We start from the raw sequence: 16060 nt of genomic DNA, 5'->3' as shown, positions 1-16060 counted from the left end.
TTATGAGCATTTGGAGAGATATAATCTGATTAAGGATAGTCAGCGTGACTTTGTCAAGGGCAGGTTGTGCTTTATGCGCCTAACTGGATTTTTTGAGGAGGTAAAAAAACACATTGATGAAGGTAGAGCAGTGGATGTAGTGTTAACAGATTTCAGTGAGGCATTTGATAAGGTTTCCCATACAAGGCTCATTTAGAAAGTAAGGAGGCATGGGATCCAGCGAGACCTTGCTTTGAGGATGCAGAATTGGCTTGCCCACAGAAGGCAAAAGGTGGTTGTAGATGGTTTGTATTCTGTACGGAGTTCGGTGACCAGTGGTGTTCCGCAGGGATCTGTTTTGGGACCCCTCCTCTTGGCGATTTTTATAAATAACCTGGATGAGGAAGTAGAAGGGTGGGTACTAGTAAGTTTGCTGATGACACGGAAATTGGAGGTGTTGTGGATAGTCTGGATGGTTGTCAGAGGATACAGTGAATACAGAACTGGGCTGAGAAGTGGCAGATGGAGTTCAACCCAGATAGGTGTGAACTGGTTTATTTCGGTAGGCCAAATTTGAAGGCAGAATATAATAATAATGGTAAAACTCTTGCCAGTGTGGAGGATCAGTGAGATCTTGGGGTCTGTGTCCATAGGACACTCAAAGCTGCTGCGCAGGTTGACAGCGTGGTTAAGAAGGTACATGGTGTGATGGCCTCATTAATCGTGGATTGAGTTCAAGAGCCGTGAGGTAATGTTAAAGCTATATAAGACCTTAGTTAGACCCCACTTGGAGTACTGTGTTCAGTTCTGGTCACCTCACTACAGGAAGGATGCCAATACTATAGAGAGGGTGCAGAGGAGATTTGCAAGGATGTTGCCTAGATTGGAGAGCGTGCCTTATGAGAATAGGTTGAGTGAACATGACCTTTTCTCCTTGGAGTGACGGAGGATGAGAGTTGACCTGATAGAGGTGTATCAGATGATGAGAGGCATTGATCATGTGGATAGCTAGAGGCTTTTTCCCAGGGCTGAAATGGCTAAAACAAAGGGGCATAGTTTTAAGGTGCTTGGAAGTTAATACAAGGGGGATGTCAGAAATAAGTTTTTCACGCAGAGAGTGGTGGGTGCGTGGAATGCACTGCCAGTGAAGGTGGTGGAGGCAGATACAACAGAATCTTTTAAAAGACTCTTAGATAAGTACATGGAGCTTAGGAAAATGAAGGACTATACAGTAGGATAATTCTAGGCAGTTTCCAGAGTAGTTTACATGGTTGGCACCATATTGTGGGCCGAAGGGCCTGTAATATGCTGTAGGTTTGTATGATTCTATGAAAATCAGCGCAGACACCTAGAGCAGATAATGGGCTGTCTTCATTTATTCTTTCAATGACTGCACTCTCCAAATCTTCATTTTCACAGTGTCATTCAAGGAGATTGCCGATTCCTTCAAGTTCTTCATAATTCCCAACTTGTTGAAGTTGTGAAATTGTTTCATTTTTACTCCCAGCTGTTTCTGGTATCTCCAAACCCGAATGCTTAAAAATGTAGTGAGCAAAACAGTTCTGAATTACCCTACTGCTTATTTCTCACCAACACTCAGTGACAAAAATCACTTTTTTTTGAACACAAAACACATGCAACTGACGGTATTTAAAATCTGTTCACTCTAATTACACTGGAATGTCTAACAGCCACACAACTGCACGTGACTGACGCTGGTTAGAAACTGTTCGGCAACAGCCTCCTACTCAAAGACATCTTATCCCAAATAAACAAAGGGAATCCTGGATATTTTCAAGATTATTAATTATGCTTTAAGAGTTGGCCCAAATAAGTGACTGTCTCAATTAACCAATGGTTCAATCAACTGAAATCCACTGTAATGATTAATAGGAGAAAACCAAATATTAAGCTGATTAAGGTAGTGAATGGCAGAGACATACAGCCTCATCTCAAAATCGAACATCAGACTTTTTGATGAGCTTTCAGACAGCACAAATGAAACTGCCTCAGAGGAAAAGAAATACAGCTTACATGAAAATAAGTTTGAAGAGAGAGAAAAAAATAAACAAATAACTTGAATGAAAATAAAATCAAATATGCAGCAATAATTTTCCCTGTTAATTTATTGGTTAAACATAACACTTTTTATTAATCTGAATCAGGAATGTCTCAGTTTTATCCCGTTATTCCAGAATCAATTAATCTCAATTGTGCTTCAGTTGCAATAAACGTCGTTAAGTCTGGAAGGAGAATGTCAGATATGTTTTCTGTTACTATTAATTACTTGTAAAACTTGCTTTGTATTTTCCCATTCTGGGCACTGTATTTAAATGAAATGATATTATCCTGAGCTGTTTCTCTTCAGCAGAGTAAATGATTAAATGGAATTCTTGCAGCATCTCTAAGAAGAGGTATAGTCAACGTCTCGGCCCGAAACGTCAACTGTACCTCTTCCTAGAGATGCTGCCTGGCCTGCTGCATTGACCAGCAACTTTTATGTGTGTTGCTTGAAATTCCAGCATCTGCAGATTTCCTCACGTTTGCGTTTTTAAAATGGAATTCTCGTTGGCTTCCATTTATATTGGTTATGGAGGTGGGATGTTTAAAGAGATTAGCTTTATTTGTCACATGTACATTGAAATATACTGTGAAATTCATTGTTTTGTGTCAAATCAAATTAGCCAGACAGCCTGCAAATGTCACCACACTTCTGGTGCCAACATAGCATGCAACTACTTAATAACCCTAACGGTACATCATTAGAATGTTGAACAAAACTGCAGCACCCAGAGGAAACCCATGTGGTCATCGGGAGAAAGTACAAACTCCTCACAGAGGCGGAAATCAGACCCCCATTTGGTGACTGCTGCTGTCGTAAAGGGATTGCACCAACTGCTACACTGCCATGCTGCCCATGTCGATGGGATAAATGGACATTGTTTACCTTTCAGTTTCTTGTACCTAAAAAAGCATGCATTTATAAAGTGTATGTGCTAATGTAGAATGTATGCATTAAGTAAACCCAAGTGGATTCTAAAAAAGAATAGACAAAAGCTCTCAGCTACTGAGTGGCACTCAAATTCACCTTCCATAACTTTTTAAGTTTTTTTGACTCCTTTATCAATACATTAGACCAGGGGTTCCCAAGCTAGGGTCCACAAACCCCTTGCTCAATGGTATTGGTAAATGGCATAAAAAAGGTTGGGAACCCCTGCATTAAGCAACGAAAAGTGGGAACAATGGGAAAAGTGAGAAAGAAACAGCGTTAACCTATTTTGTAGAAGTAATCTTCAATATTACTCAAGAAGTAGGAGAGTTAAACAAGAATCATTAAGGGAAGAATAATAAAGCAAACCAAAGAACATTGAAAGAATGCTAAAATCCAAATTAGTCACAATAATTGGCATGAAATTTACAATATTACCTTGGCAACTACTGTCTCGACTCCCTTCCTTGTGTAACAGGATCGAAGGAAATTCTGTGCTTCTTGCACACCCAAAATTTCTCCTTTTTTGTTTTTCTCAGTATACTCAGTGTTGTTCAAGCACTCTAAAGAAATAAACAAAGCTTTTTCTGAGCAAATAAATAAAATCTATAAATTACAATAATGCATATTTTATTTTGAAGCATTGGAACATTTTTTTGGGACCTGCGTGTGTGATATGCAATTTCTTTCAGGTTAAATACTCTAAGTATATATACTCCAGCTTTCTGTAAACTTAAGTTTAACAAGATGTAGTCCCTCAGTGCAATGTTCTGCCTTGCCAGGCTGTTTTCAATTAGTTATCACCCATGTCCTGAGCCAAAGTTCTTCCATTAATTTCCAGCATTGGTGCGAATTTAAACTAAGACTGAACATATAAATAGCTCTACCTCAAAAAAATTCTACATGAACATTTAACTAAGTTATTTTTTCCATTGCATATTTTCATCAAAATGGTATGTCCTTCTTAAAAACACCTTACCAGATATACATTTTTCATATTCCGGTAGATCTTTCAGTTTCTCAAGCACAACTTTTCCAATTCGAGTGGGTGCTATAATCACTGGTCTTAGAGATGGTGGATGGCAAGGCCTGACCAGTGAATAAGGCATTAAAGTAAAGCAATTTCCAACAGGCTGGCTACCTAAAACAAAATAACGTAACAATATAAAATATGGAACACAATAGTTATGTGATCATTTTGCATGTAAATCCAAAATTTCAATAACAAATTATGACATTGGACAACAATTTTTTTCTTCTTCAGAATTATTGTTTTTTTGTTTATGATAGACCGCTTGAAACTGAACGCAAACATAATTTCAGACTACTTGTATAATGTAGGAATTTGGAGAAATAAGAAATTAACTTTTATTGGGTATAATAGGTTTAATTGCATAATGGTGCTGATGCTTTGCAAAAGTTCAACTACACTAAAAAAAAGTTTTGTTGATGATTTTCATTTGTACTCAGTGCCCAAGACTTCTCACTTAAGTGTTCAACAATAATCAGCCAGCATTGATGGATTCAAGGTGTCCTGTACCATCTCTCCATAACTGGTGTTCTGGTGAAACCTCTCACCATGCTCATCACTGACAGCATCAAGATTTGCAAGGAAGAAGTCTACATGGGAATGCAGAAAATGGATCTTTAGTGACATGTTGCACTTCATGGCTTTGTATGCTTGAAGCATGTTGTCAACCAGTTGCACATAGTTCGGTGCTCTGTAGTTGCCAAGAAAATTTTCAACAACATCCTTGAATGCCTTCCGTGTGATTTTCTCTGGTCCCACTAGAAGTTCTTTGAATTGCCTGTCATTGATGACCTGTTTGATTTGTGGACCAGCAAAAATGCCTTCCTTAATCTTGGTATCAGTTATTCTGACTTGAATTATGAATTGAAATAACAGATATAGGCAATTTCTAAAGAATGGTGTGTGATAGGGAAATTTCATGGTGATTTTCACCACCAGCCGCCCAAGATCCATGAGATATACCCAAAAGTATTCAGGAAGCAAAACCTTTGTTGTTCAGTATGATATAAAATAGTACCTCTGACACCAAGCCAGTAAGGACAATATGAGCAACACATACAAAATGCTCAAGGAACTCAATAGGTCGTGCAGCATCTATGGAAGGAAATAAGCAGTTGACACTTCAGGCTGAGACCCTTCCTCAGGAATCTGTCTGTGTTGATAACAATACGAAATTGTGTCAATTACGATATAGTTCCTCATCAAATGAATTACAAAGAAAAAAAATGCTCATATTTGACAGCACCTTTCTACAAAAGGATAGAGATTTAAGTGGAAGTGAATTATTGGGCTTATATTTGACCTGAGCCTATCTTGCATTTGAAGATTTTTTTTTGCATAATTAACTTACCATTTGAATGACGACTAGCTAAAGGCATAATAAACAGTAACACCATTTGTCATAATAGATATAGTTTAGTATGCAACACCTGAATCTGACCTTGCTCTTTGTCAGGGTCGATGATGCCATAGTCAAATGATAACCACAGTGGATTTCTTTGACTTTTGTCTGTACTGACAATTCGCACAAGTTTATTTTGACTCGAGGAAGAACTTTTCTGCTTTTGCTGAAAAAACAAGCGCAGTACAGAAGATGAGGAAAAGCCAGGCACAAGTCTGGTTTGAAACAGTTTCAAAGAATTAAGTGGTTTTGTGATGAAGGGTCGGACAATGTGGGTGAAATTAATGTAAGCATTTAAATTCAGCTCTCTCCCTGATACAGTGTGTAGATGGTTGGACTCTCTCCCTCTCCCTGGTTCAGTATGTGTGGATGGTCTCTGAGCTCTGTATACTCTGGTTAGGCCACACTTGGAGTACTGTGTTCAGATCAGGTCGCGTCATTAGGAGAAGGATAAGAAAGTTGTAGAGAGAGTGCAGAGGATATTTATCTGAATACTGCCTGGATTAGAGATCATATCTTATGAAGGAAGGTTGAGCAAGCTGGAGCTTTTCCCTTTGGAGCAAAGGGATGAGACGTGACTTGATTGAGGAATATATGATGATAAAAGGCATTGACAGAGTGGACAGCCAGTGCCTTTTCCCCAGGGTGTCAATGGCTAATACAAGAGGGCATAATTTTAAGGTGTTTGGAGGAAAGTTTTGGGGGGCATGTCAGAGGTAAGTTTTTTTATACAGAGTGGTAACTGGAGAGGACATGCTGCTGGGGGTGGTGATAGAGGCAGATACATTAGGGATATTTGACAGACCCTTAGGTAGGTACATGAATGAAAGAAAAAATGAGGGCCTTGTGGGAGGAAGGGTTAGATTGTTCTTGAAGTAGGTGAAAAGGTTAGCACAACATTGTGGGCCAAAGGGGCTTCTGTTTTGTACGATTTTATATTTTGTATTCTATAAGGTAGTTGCTGAGAGGGGTGCAGCTCACACAATATGATTTTACATATGAATGTCACGTACAGAGCATGTATGTACTTTGCAGTTAGGAGACATGCACGGCTTCTCAAGCATTACAACTCCGTTCAACAACTAGTCTGTTAGCTTCAGTGCTACATTTATGTTCGTTCTTTCCGAGGTTCATAAAGCAAACGCACATTATTCAATGTAATGCAGGCATATGGAAGTTGGATTAAATGTAATTACATGAGCATCGTAGGTACTCTTAAAGCCCCAACTCTGCAGTAAGTTGATTTAATCACAACCAGTCTAGGCCATGTTTACTCCATATTTGTATCCATTGGTTTTACTTGCTATGTATGAAAACTTGATACAATAAATTATTCATTCTGTTAAGCAACACTGCTGAAATCCATCTCTCTAATTCAGATTGCTTTATTCATTTCATATCCTGGACGTTACTTATGGAGATGAATCTCAGTATTAGTAATATTTATATGCAAATCAAAATACATCAGAACAATAGTTTTCAACTTTTTTGTTGCACAAGTTATTAATTGTTTTCCATTCCTCTTCACTTTGCTTAACTGATAAAATACTAACTCCCACTACTTATGAGAGACTTTAAAAATATGTCTTAATAGTAAGTATTATTTCACCTTTTTAAGCAAAGGAATCTGTCGAGTCATATTCTGAATTGTTCCTATCAACAGCTGTTGAGCCCTAAACAGAAACAAGGCATGATCAATATTTTAAACTAAAAGAACATTGTTTCTTCACTTGCAGGAATCCTGATATCTCCATGCATAGTCGAAGTCAATTGTAGAATTCCTGACCTATATACAGTAACTCAGCATAGACCAGGGAAAGAAATTTCATTGTGTTCCCAATGGCATTATGTTAACCAATACAATAAAGAGAGCATACATAGGTTGTTTTATAATTTCAAGCTTATGTAGTTCAATCACATCATATTGACTTCAGTATAAACTAAGAACAAAATTACAAAGAACTGTTCTAATACTGTGAGTACCAGTAGAAGAAATGAGTTAACTCAGTACTGAGCAAACTTTCTAATTTGTATGGTTTGGTTACTTGCTGACTTGATTAGTTGAACTGTGTGACAGATCTTACTCAAGGCATTTATAATTTTGGTTTTGCAACCTATGTTGTTGGATTCAAGAGAACAGAAATAGATTATGTGGCTTGTAGGTCAGGTCATGTTTAAGCTTTGATGCCTCCACATTGTTAAATATATATCGACAATTAAGTAAGATGACCTTTAATAGATTGAAGCAAAGTTGCAGAAAAGGCTGACAGAATAGTGCAAAGAGCAATATTTTATTCATTGCTGCAATTTGCAAAAGTCATTGGTTTCTGGGATGAAAGCCAGTTTAAAATAGATTTGCATGTTATAGATTTTTGAAATGTTTAAATCATGCCATAAGAGTATACCTACAGAGCAAAATGGATCTTCTAGCCATTACAGTAAGAAATGCAATCATCTGGCGTGCTGAAGAGGTTAAATGATTTGAGTCTATCATTGGTAATCCAAAAATAGATTAACCCTCCTGCTGTATTTCACTGGTTTTCACAAACTATGTTGTGTTTGAATTTGGAAAAAATTAGAAGTGTGGTTTATGACCCTTCCATTAAATTTGAAAAAACTTGGAGGCCATTTATTCAGCATTTTCATATCATGTAATTTGACCATTTCCAAACTTATTTTACTTCTCTGTACTGTTGGTTGAGAGGAATGGAGTCGTCGACACTAACGTTTTCTTCTCTTCCATTTTTACGTTGTTAGAATTGCCCAAGTCTTTTTAGTTTAGTTGACTAATTCTGTTTAGTTTAGTTTTTTTTTGGGGTGGGGTTTGTTCTTTTTTCTATTTTTTTTCTTTTTCATGATTTTTCTCCAGTTTTTTTTTGTCCTGTATTATTCATTGTTACCCTACATGATTGGGAGTTTTGTCAACTTATACTATTTGGTTTTATAATTACTCATTTTAAGTATAACAATGTATTTCCAACAATTTTGTATTATTGCTATGTTATGTTTATATTTTATGAAACTAATAAAAAGATTGAAAAAAATATACCTACAGAGTAGTTTACTGTTATGTTTAAATTAATATCAGTCCTTAATTTTATTGTAGTTCAGTGCTCCAATCAAGGGACACAATTGGTTTGGTTACAAGACTCTGCTGCAGAAATAGGCATGATCCTGGGTTGAGTGGGAAGATGGTGAGCTCTGTGGTTGGCCAGGGAATAAGTCAGAGATCAGAAATCTAGCCTTTTGAGAGAGAGGCCTGATGCCACAGAATCTGCAATTTCTGCAAAATTGCAATTTAGGTGGGGTCTTATAATTAAATTTAGGAACCACGGATCAAAGGAGACGGGAAAAATTGTATTTAAAATAATGATGCATGGCTTTGTAGCACCATTTCTCACAGATTTAGTTTTCAACTTTATTGAGAACTGAGTGAATTAATATCAATCAGTTTTCGTTATGCACTCTCCGGGCTGATTACAAAGTTAGCCAATCCATTCTCTCAATGCTAGGAAATATAAGGCAAAAGGAAAATAATTACCAAGAAAGGAATGGAACCAAGATTCAAGATTCAGGATGCATGACTGTTTACTGTCTTTTCCTGTACGCAGGTGTAAAGGAAAACGAAATAATTGTCACTCCAGATCGAATGCAGGACAAAACAATAAAATCACAATAAATATAAATATAGATTAAATACTTAGATACCAGGCACAGGAGTGTCTGTGCATAAGGTGACTGACAGGAAATGATAAAGTAGTGTTGGTGAGAGGTGTGAAATTTCTCTTTGGCCTTCTCTATACTGAAAGACTCACATATTCTGTTCACAGAGAACAAGTTCAAATATTTCTTGCAGCACCTAGGCAAATAATAGAGCAGCGTGTCAATGTTTAAAACAAATTTATTATCAAAGTGTGTGTAGGTCACCACATTCCACCTTGAGATTAATTTTCTTGTGGGCATTCACAACAAGTACAAAGAAACACTATAGAATCAACGAATAAAGCACATAAGACAAGCTGTGTAATTGCAAAAAAACAGATAATAATAACAATAAATAATTTTGAGAGAATAGACAGGTTGGGGTTTTATTTTATTCCACAGCTGTGAGAACAGAGGTGGGGAAACAGTAAGAAACCATTCAATGTCGCTTCACCACTGAATGCAAAAGCCCAACATTTAACCCTTGTGGGCTATAGCTGTTCAACTCCCAGTGATCAATAAAAAAAAAAGTATCAAAATGGACAAGCATTATATGATTAAAATATATTTTCATCATTTTTGCATGTTGCCATAATTACTGCAAAGATCTAAGTAAATATGATTCACATTTACAGAAGGCATAGCTGATGTTACATTCTTACCTGTAGTAATTAGGAACAGAACCACCATCCATGTCAATCATTGTGTGGGGATGTACTCTGAATGTCTTCCACTCACTGGAGCCCCTGTACATAGTGTCAGTGACATGTAAGATATCATTGCATTGGACAAGAAATTCACCCAGGGCTCCACTGTCTTTATCAAGTGCCATGTTGACTCGGATGAAGAAGGAATCCCCTGAGGTAATGATCTTTTTTTCAATATTTGCCACCAGTGTTTGATAAGCTAATTAAACAAAGCATAACACAATATAAGTTCAGAGTTGTTAACTTCTGGATTCTTATATTTTATAAGACCATGAGGTTTAAAAAAGTAATTGCAAAGTTTTAAGCAAGATTTTATTGGGTAAGAAAAACATTTCTTACCCATTAAAGAACACAAAACAACTTTTGAAAACTTAAAGTAATTACAACAAATAATCTAATGTACTGCAAGGTCCACAAACATCAGTGTTTGCCTCATATTTGCTGCCCAAGTGCTGGAATTTACCTTATAAAAGATCATAACAGCCATGAAAATGTTGGTTGTATATGGAAACAATTCTTTACCTTAACAAGTCTTTAGGAGCCATGAATCTATTTTTCGGTCTGTGTTGTATTTTGTGGCATGTTTATTATGGTAATCTGTCAGATGGGTTGGGGTGTGATAGAAACAAATGAGTATAGATCTGTATTCACTAGTGGTTAGTTATTGTTAGCCAGAGGGAGTGAGCCATGGGGAATGATATTTTTTCTGTTGGCCGCTTAAATATGCTATCTTTGCTAAATTTAGTTCGACCACTGATAATGCTTAGTATTGCTTAGTTATATCACTAATTAGAACGCTTAGTTATGCTGATTTGAATGCTAAGATTGCTAGACCGCTAACTTAGTTGTGTTAGATTTTTATCGCTACAAGATTATTTGTCTTTGCTGGTTTCGTAATAAAGGATTGAATGTACCATTTTCGACTTGGAAATTCATTATTTGGAAGTGTGCCATACAGTGTCGAGTACCGTGGCCTAGTTTCTCAGTGGTTTTGGTTTATTTTCAAGTAACCACTGCATCTTGTCAACAAAAAAATAATTATACCAAACAAACATCAGCCTACAGCAAAGATGGAAGATATGAAACAGTAGTTGACCCAAACATGTTATATTGAAGGTCATGTTGCTGTAACAAGTGGATATGTGGCTCACCAAGGTACTGTATGTTCCTCTTGGAACAGCTATGGAAAAGGAAGGAACATTTTAAGTTGGAGGAAGAAATTGCTGTAGATTTGGCCAAAGTTAATGTGCTAAAGGCCTCAAATGTGGCAAGTGCTCAAAGTGATCCAGCAGGACAGTCCTATGGTGTGAGTTCTTACACTGAAAAGGCACAAAGAAAAATAAAAGCACTCAATGTCAATGCTAATTTATTTCTTCCTCAAGTGCTTGTGAAACATGAATAAGATCTCCAAGAGGTAGTTCAGGGTGTTTACTCTCAGCCTGCACTAATGAGGCACTCTGAACCAATGTCATATCCAACAGCTCAAAGTGCTCATGGGGGCTAACTTACAGAATGGAAACACTCTTGCTTTCAATGACAGAGGTCAAAATAGTACAATCCATATTCTGAGGAAGCAAAATGAAATATCAACCTTATTTGTACAATAGAGACATGTTTCATCTTTGCCAAAAAGTGAGATTCAAATCTTCAATGGCAATCCATTGCAGTATCATGCATTCAAGAGGGCTTTTGAAAATAGTGTTGAAGGCAAGACTGATGGTTATATAGGGACTGCTTCTCTTTCCTTGAATCATACACTAGAGGTCGCCCTGGATAACTTGTCCGACGTTGCCAACATGTTGACCCTAGGAAAGGATATCTAAAAGCTAAGGCTTTACTGCAAGAAGACTTTGATGATGAACAGAAAATTGCTTCTGCCGACATGCAAAAGGCTCTTTCTTGGGTATCTGTTGGGTACCTATCAAATCTGAAGACATGAAAGCTCTTCAAGACTATAGTCCTTTTCTCAGAGCCTGTTGTGATGCCTTGGAAGAAGTGTGGTACATGTATGAACTGGATGTGCCTGATTATATGTTAATTGTCGTAAGAAAATTGCCCAAAGTGGGGACTGGTGGTCTGTAAACTGTAAGAATGGCACAACCGTAATGCTACATTGTTTATTTTATTGAAAGGTAAGTAAATTTTGCTACACACCCAGTATTTGGAGAGATAAAGGACACTACATCACCTATAATAAGCAAAGGTGTGAACAAAACTAAGTCACCACTTTGTTCTAAGGCAGAAGGAAGCAGCTTTGCTGAGAGAAGTAAAGCTAAAACTGAACCTGGAGCTAATGGAAGGGAAATGGTCTTGTCAGTCAAAGGGGATTGTCTGTTCTGTGAGGGTAAGCATACATACATTGGATTTGTGCCCTCTGCTGGAACAAAAAAGGGCTCATAGTGAGAAGATTGCCTTCCTAAAAAAAATGGTGTCTGATTTGGCTGTTTGTGTACAGGCCACATCAACAAGGATTACAGGAAGTGTCTTTCATGCAAGGTATGCAGTGTCAAGCATCGCAGCAAACTTCATATTCCATCTAATGAAAATGGTGCAGTATCACAACATGTTGTGAAAATATCAGACACAGCAGTGAGTGGTGCCCTGGTTTTTAAAGGCCTTACATGGTTGGTGACCATGATTGTAAGCTTCCCATAGTTTCAGTACAAGTGAAGTCTAAGGAAGGTAACAAGACAGTGGTTACTTATGCTTTCCTAGGTCAAGGAATTACAGTAGTGTTCTGCACAGTGAGCCTCATGAACAAGCCCAACCTCACAGGAAAAAGAACATGCATCTCTTACACACCATAGGTCAAGAGAAAGTCATGAGTAGCTACATTGTTTCAGGATTGGATGTGGCTGGCTTAGATGGGGTGAAAGTTAATGTGAACTACCTATCATTTATATATAGGAAAGTATCCCTGTCCACAAATGGAATATTCCACAGCACTACACAGCTTTCATGAAGGATGTCATCTCCAAGTGCTATGCCAAGAGAGTGCCAGCAGAGAATTTAGAACGCAGTGATGGGAAAGTCTGCTATATTCCACATCATGGTGTTTATCACCCCAGAGAAGGGAAACTTCATGCTGTGTTTGTCTGTGCAATGACTTCTCAGGGACTATCACCTAATGCTCAGCTTTTTCAGGGACCAGATCTTGCTAGCTGATTGATTGGAGTCAGAACTAGATTCAGAAAAGAACCAGTGGTGATCATGGCAGATTCTGAATCAATGTTTCTTCTGGTTAAAGTACCAGTGGAAGATGCAGATCTGCTGAGGTCTGTCTGGTGGCCTAATAGTGACAAGAGATGGTGGACTTTAGAAAGGTGGTATATCTCTTTGGAGCAACTTCACCTTTAGGAAATGCACAGAAGACAATGAGGAACAGTTCAGTTGCGAGATGGTGGATAAGGTGTTGCTTTGCCTTTATGTTGATGACTGCCTTGTGTCAGTGTCCTCAGTCGGCCCAGATCAGATTGCTTCACCTCTGATCTGGGCCGACATTTACGGGCCGGGCGGCATCTAATTAATTAGCTTGTTTATTTTGGCTTTTTTCTTAAAGATGTGCTGGGTGCGTGCTGGCTACCGCTGCACCCCTGCATGCTTCGCGGCCCAGTATCGGTCCGCAGCCTGGAGGCTGGGGACCACTACTTTACAAGACACAGAGATTTGAGGAGCTACAACTCTGGAAGCTTCACTGACTTTGGTTGTTTAACTTCATAACTTTGACTTGACCTACTGACTGGACACAGAGTGGTGGTAAAGATCACTCTGTACTGGGCTAAGTGCTGGAAACCTCTGGCCTAGATGACTGACTGGAAGAAAAAAGAAGGAAGAGGACATTTGTATAAATGTAATGATGTTTGTCCTTGAAAAATTTATGTCTACTATTTTAGTAGTAAGTACTTGTTACTATTATAGTGAAATAATTAGGTGCTGGGATGCAGGAGCCACGTATCCATTTTTCGTTGTATAGGAGCTATGTGTCTATTTTCGGTCTGCATTGTATTTTGCGGCATGTTTATTATGATAATCTGTCATGTGGGTTGGGGCGTGGTAGAAGCAAATGAGTATAGTTATGTATTCACACTTGGGGTTAATTAGTGGTTAGCCAGAGGGTGTGAGACATGGGGAATGATATTTTTTTGTTGACTGCTTAAATACACTAACATTGCTTAATGGAACACTAATTTAGTTCAACTGCTAATTAAGCTTAGTTTTGCTTGGGTATATCGCTAATTAGAGTGCTTAGTTATGCTGATTTGAACGCTAAAATCGCTATATTGCTAATTTAGTTTGTTAGCTTTTTATCAATACAAGCTCATTCCTTTTTGCTGGTTTCATGATAAACTACTGAACGTACCTTTATCGATTTGGAAATTCATTATTTGGAAGCTCGTCATACAGTGTCGATAACCCTGGCTTAGTCTCGCATCAGTTTTGGTTTCTTTCCAGTAACCGCGACAAAGTCATTTAGTTTGCCTCTGTTGTACAGTTTCAATCTATGTAATTTTGCCAAGTTACTTCTATTTAAGAATAAGTAAACACAGGTTCTATTTTTCCTTCTCACTTTTTTTTCTCAAGTCACTCCCTTTTCCTTGATTACTTTTAATTGACAAACTACTCTCAGCTGTAAACTATCTCCAACAGTGGGAACAATAAGAGAAAATCTTGGGCTGAGTTATGCTGGCTATTGTCAGGGGTTTTGAAGGGAACCACTAGGCTTCAGCAACTCACAATAAATATGTCTCAGTCATATGTAACATCTTCACTCTGCCAAAGCTGTCATAGGATTGAAATCCCTAATTGTTTGGCTAAGGAAGAGTAATCAATTTAATTAGTTACACATTATTTTAATGATTTTAAACTATTTTTAAAAAGATTTTTTGTAGTTTTGAATTTTAAATACTCTTCATAACCAAGTGTGAGGGTCTTGGTGGATATCAGGATATTCTAGCAGGAAGGCCTCATTCCTCCTCACCACCTAACTCTGAATGGTAGGCCAAGGTGGAAATGTGGGCAGTGGCTGAAGTCCTTAATTCCATTTCCCTAGCTAAATATCACATTTAACATTAGATTAATACAGCAAAATATTTTTGTTAAAATAGCTATTAAATTTCTGTGCAATTTTTAAAAGAATGTATTCACAGAAACGTGATGATCAACTGGAGACAGGTAAGTAAATGTTATTCATTTTTTAAACATCTGAATATGTGGATTCCTGTACAAAGTTCGAAGTTCAAAGTTCAAAAAAAATTATTATCAAAGTACATATGTGTCAGCATTTACTACCCTGAGACTCATTTTCTAGCAGGCGTTCACAATAGAACAAAGAAATACAATAGAATCAGTGAGGAAATCTGCAGTTGCTGGAATTTCAAGCAACACACTTAAAAGTTGCTGGTGAACGCAGCAGGCCAGGCAGCATCTCTAGGAAAAGGTACAGTCAACGTTTCGGGCCAAGACCCTTCGTCAGGACTAACTGAAAGAAGAGATAGTAAGAGATTTGAAAGTGGGAGGGGGAGGGGGAGATCTGAAATGATAGGAGAAGACAGGAGGGGGAGGGATGGAGCCAAGAGCTGGACAGGAGATTGGCAAAAGGGATATGAGAGGATCATGGGACAGGAGGCCTAGGGAGAAAGAAAAGGGGGAGGGGGGAAAGCCCAGAGGATGGGCAAGGGGTATAGTGAGAGGGACAGAGGGAGAAAAAGGAGAGAGAGAAAAAGAATGTGTGTATATAAATAAATAACGGATGGGGTACGAGGGGGAGGTGGGGCATTAGCGGAAGTTTGAGAAGTCAATGTTCATGCCATCAGGTTGGAGGCTACCCAGATGGAATATAAGGTATTGTTCCTCCAACCTGAGTGTAGCTTCATCTTTACAGTAGAGGAGGCCCACCTCCTCCTCATACCCCATCCTTTATTTATTTATATACACACATTCTTTTTCTCTCTCTCCTTTTTCTCTCTCTGTCCCTCTCACTATACCCCTTGCCCATCTTCTGGGCTTCCCCCCTCCCCCTTTTCTTTCTCCCTTTGCCTCCTGTCCCATGATCCTGTCATATCCCTTTTGCCAATCAACTGTCTAGCTCTTGGCTCCATTCCTCCCCCTCCTGTCTTCTCCTATCACTTTGGATGTCCCCCTCCCACTTTCAAATCTCTTACTAGCTCTTCTTTCAGTTAGTCCTGATGAAGGGTCTTGGCCCGAAACGTCGACTGTACCGCTTCTTAGAGATGCTGCCTGGCCTGCTGTGT

The 16060-nt window shown here is 38.3% G+C and overlaps 1 protein-coding gene across 4 annotated transcripts in view; it reads right to left on the bottom strand.

Annotated features, from left to right (window-relative positions):
* The window catches only part of card14 (caspase recruitment domain family, member 14), a 64691-nt gene that overhangs the window by 5771 nt on the left and 42860 nt on the right, over nt 1–16060 (bottom strand). For all 4 annotated transcript variants that reach the window (XM_072242412.1, XM_072242414.1, XM_072242413.1 and 1 more), the window contains 5 exons: nt 9765–10008; nt 7010–7073; nt 5440–5566; nt 3948–4109; nt 3407–3531 (listed from right to left, as the gene is read on the bottom strand). In XM_072242412.1, the coding sequence (XP_072098513.1) occupies nt 3407–3531; nt 3948–4109; nt 5440–5566; nt 7010–7073; nt 9765–10008 (722 nt within the window). The remainder of the gene's footprint in view (nt 1–3406; nt 3532–3947; nt 4110–5439; nt 5567–7009; nt 7074–9764; nt 10009–16060) is intronic.

The sequence above is a fragment of the Mobula birostris genome, chromosome 24 (assembly GCF_030028105.1).
Source record: "Mobula birostris isolate sMobBir1 chromosome 24, sMobBir1.hap1, whole genome shotgun sequence".
In the NCBI taxonomy this organism is placed as follows: Eukaryota; Metazoa; Chordata; class Chondrichthyes; order Myliobatiformes; family Myliobatidae; genus Mobula; species Mobula birostris.
This window is presented reverse-complemented; position numbering and strand designations above follow the sequence as displayed.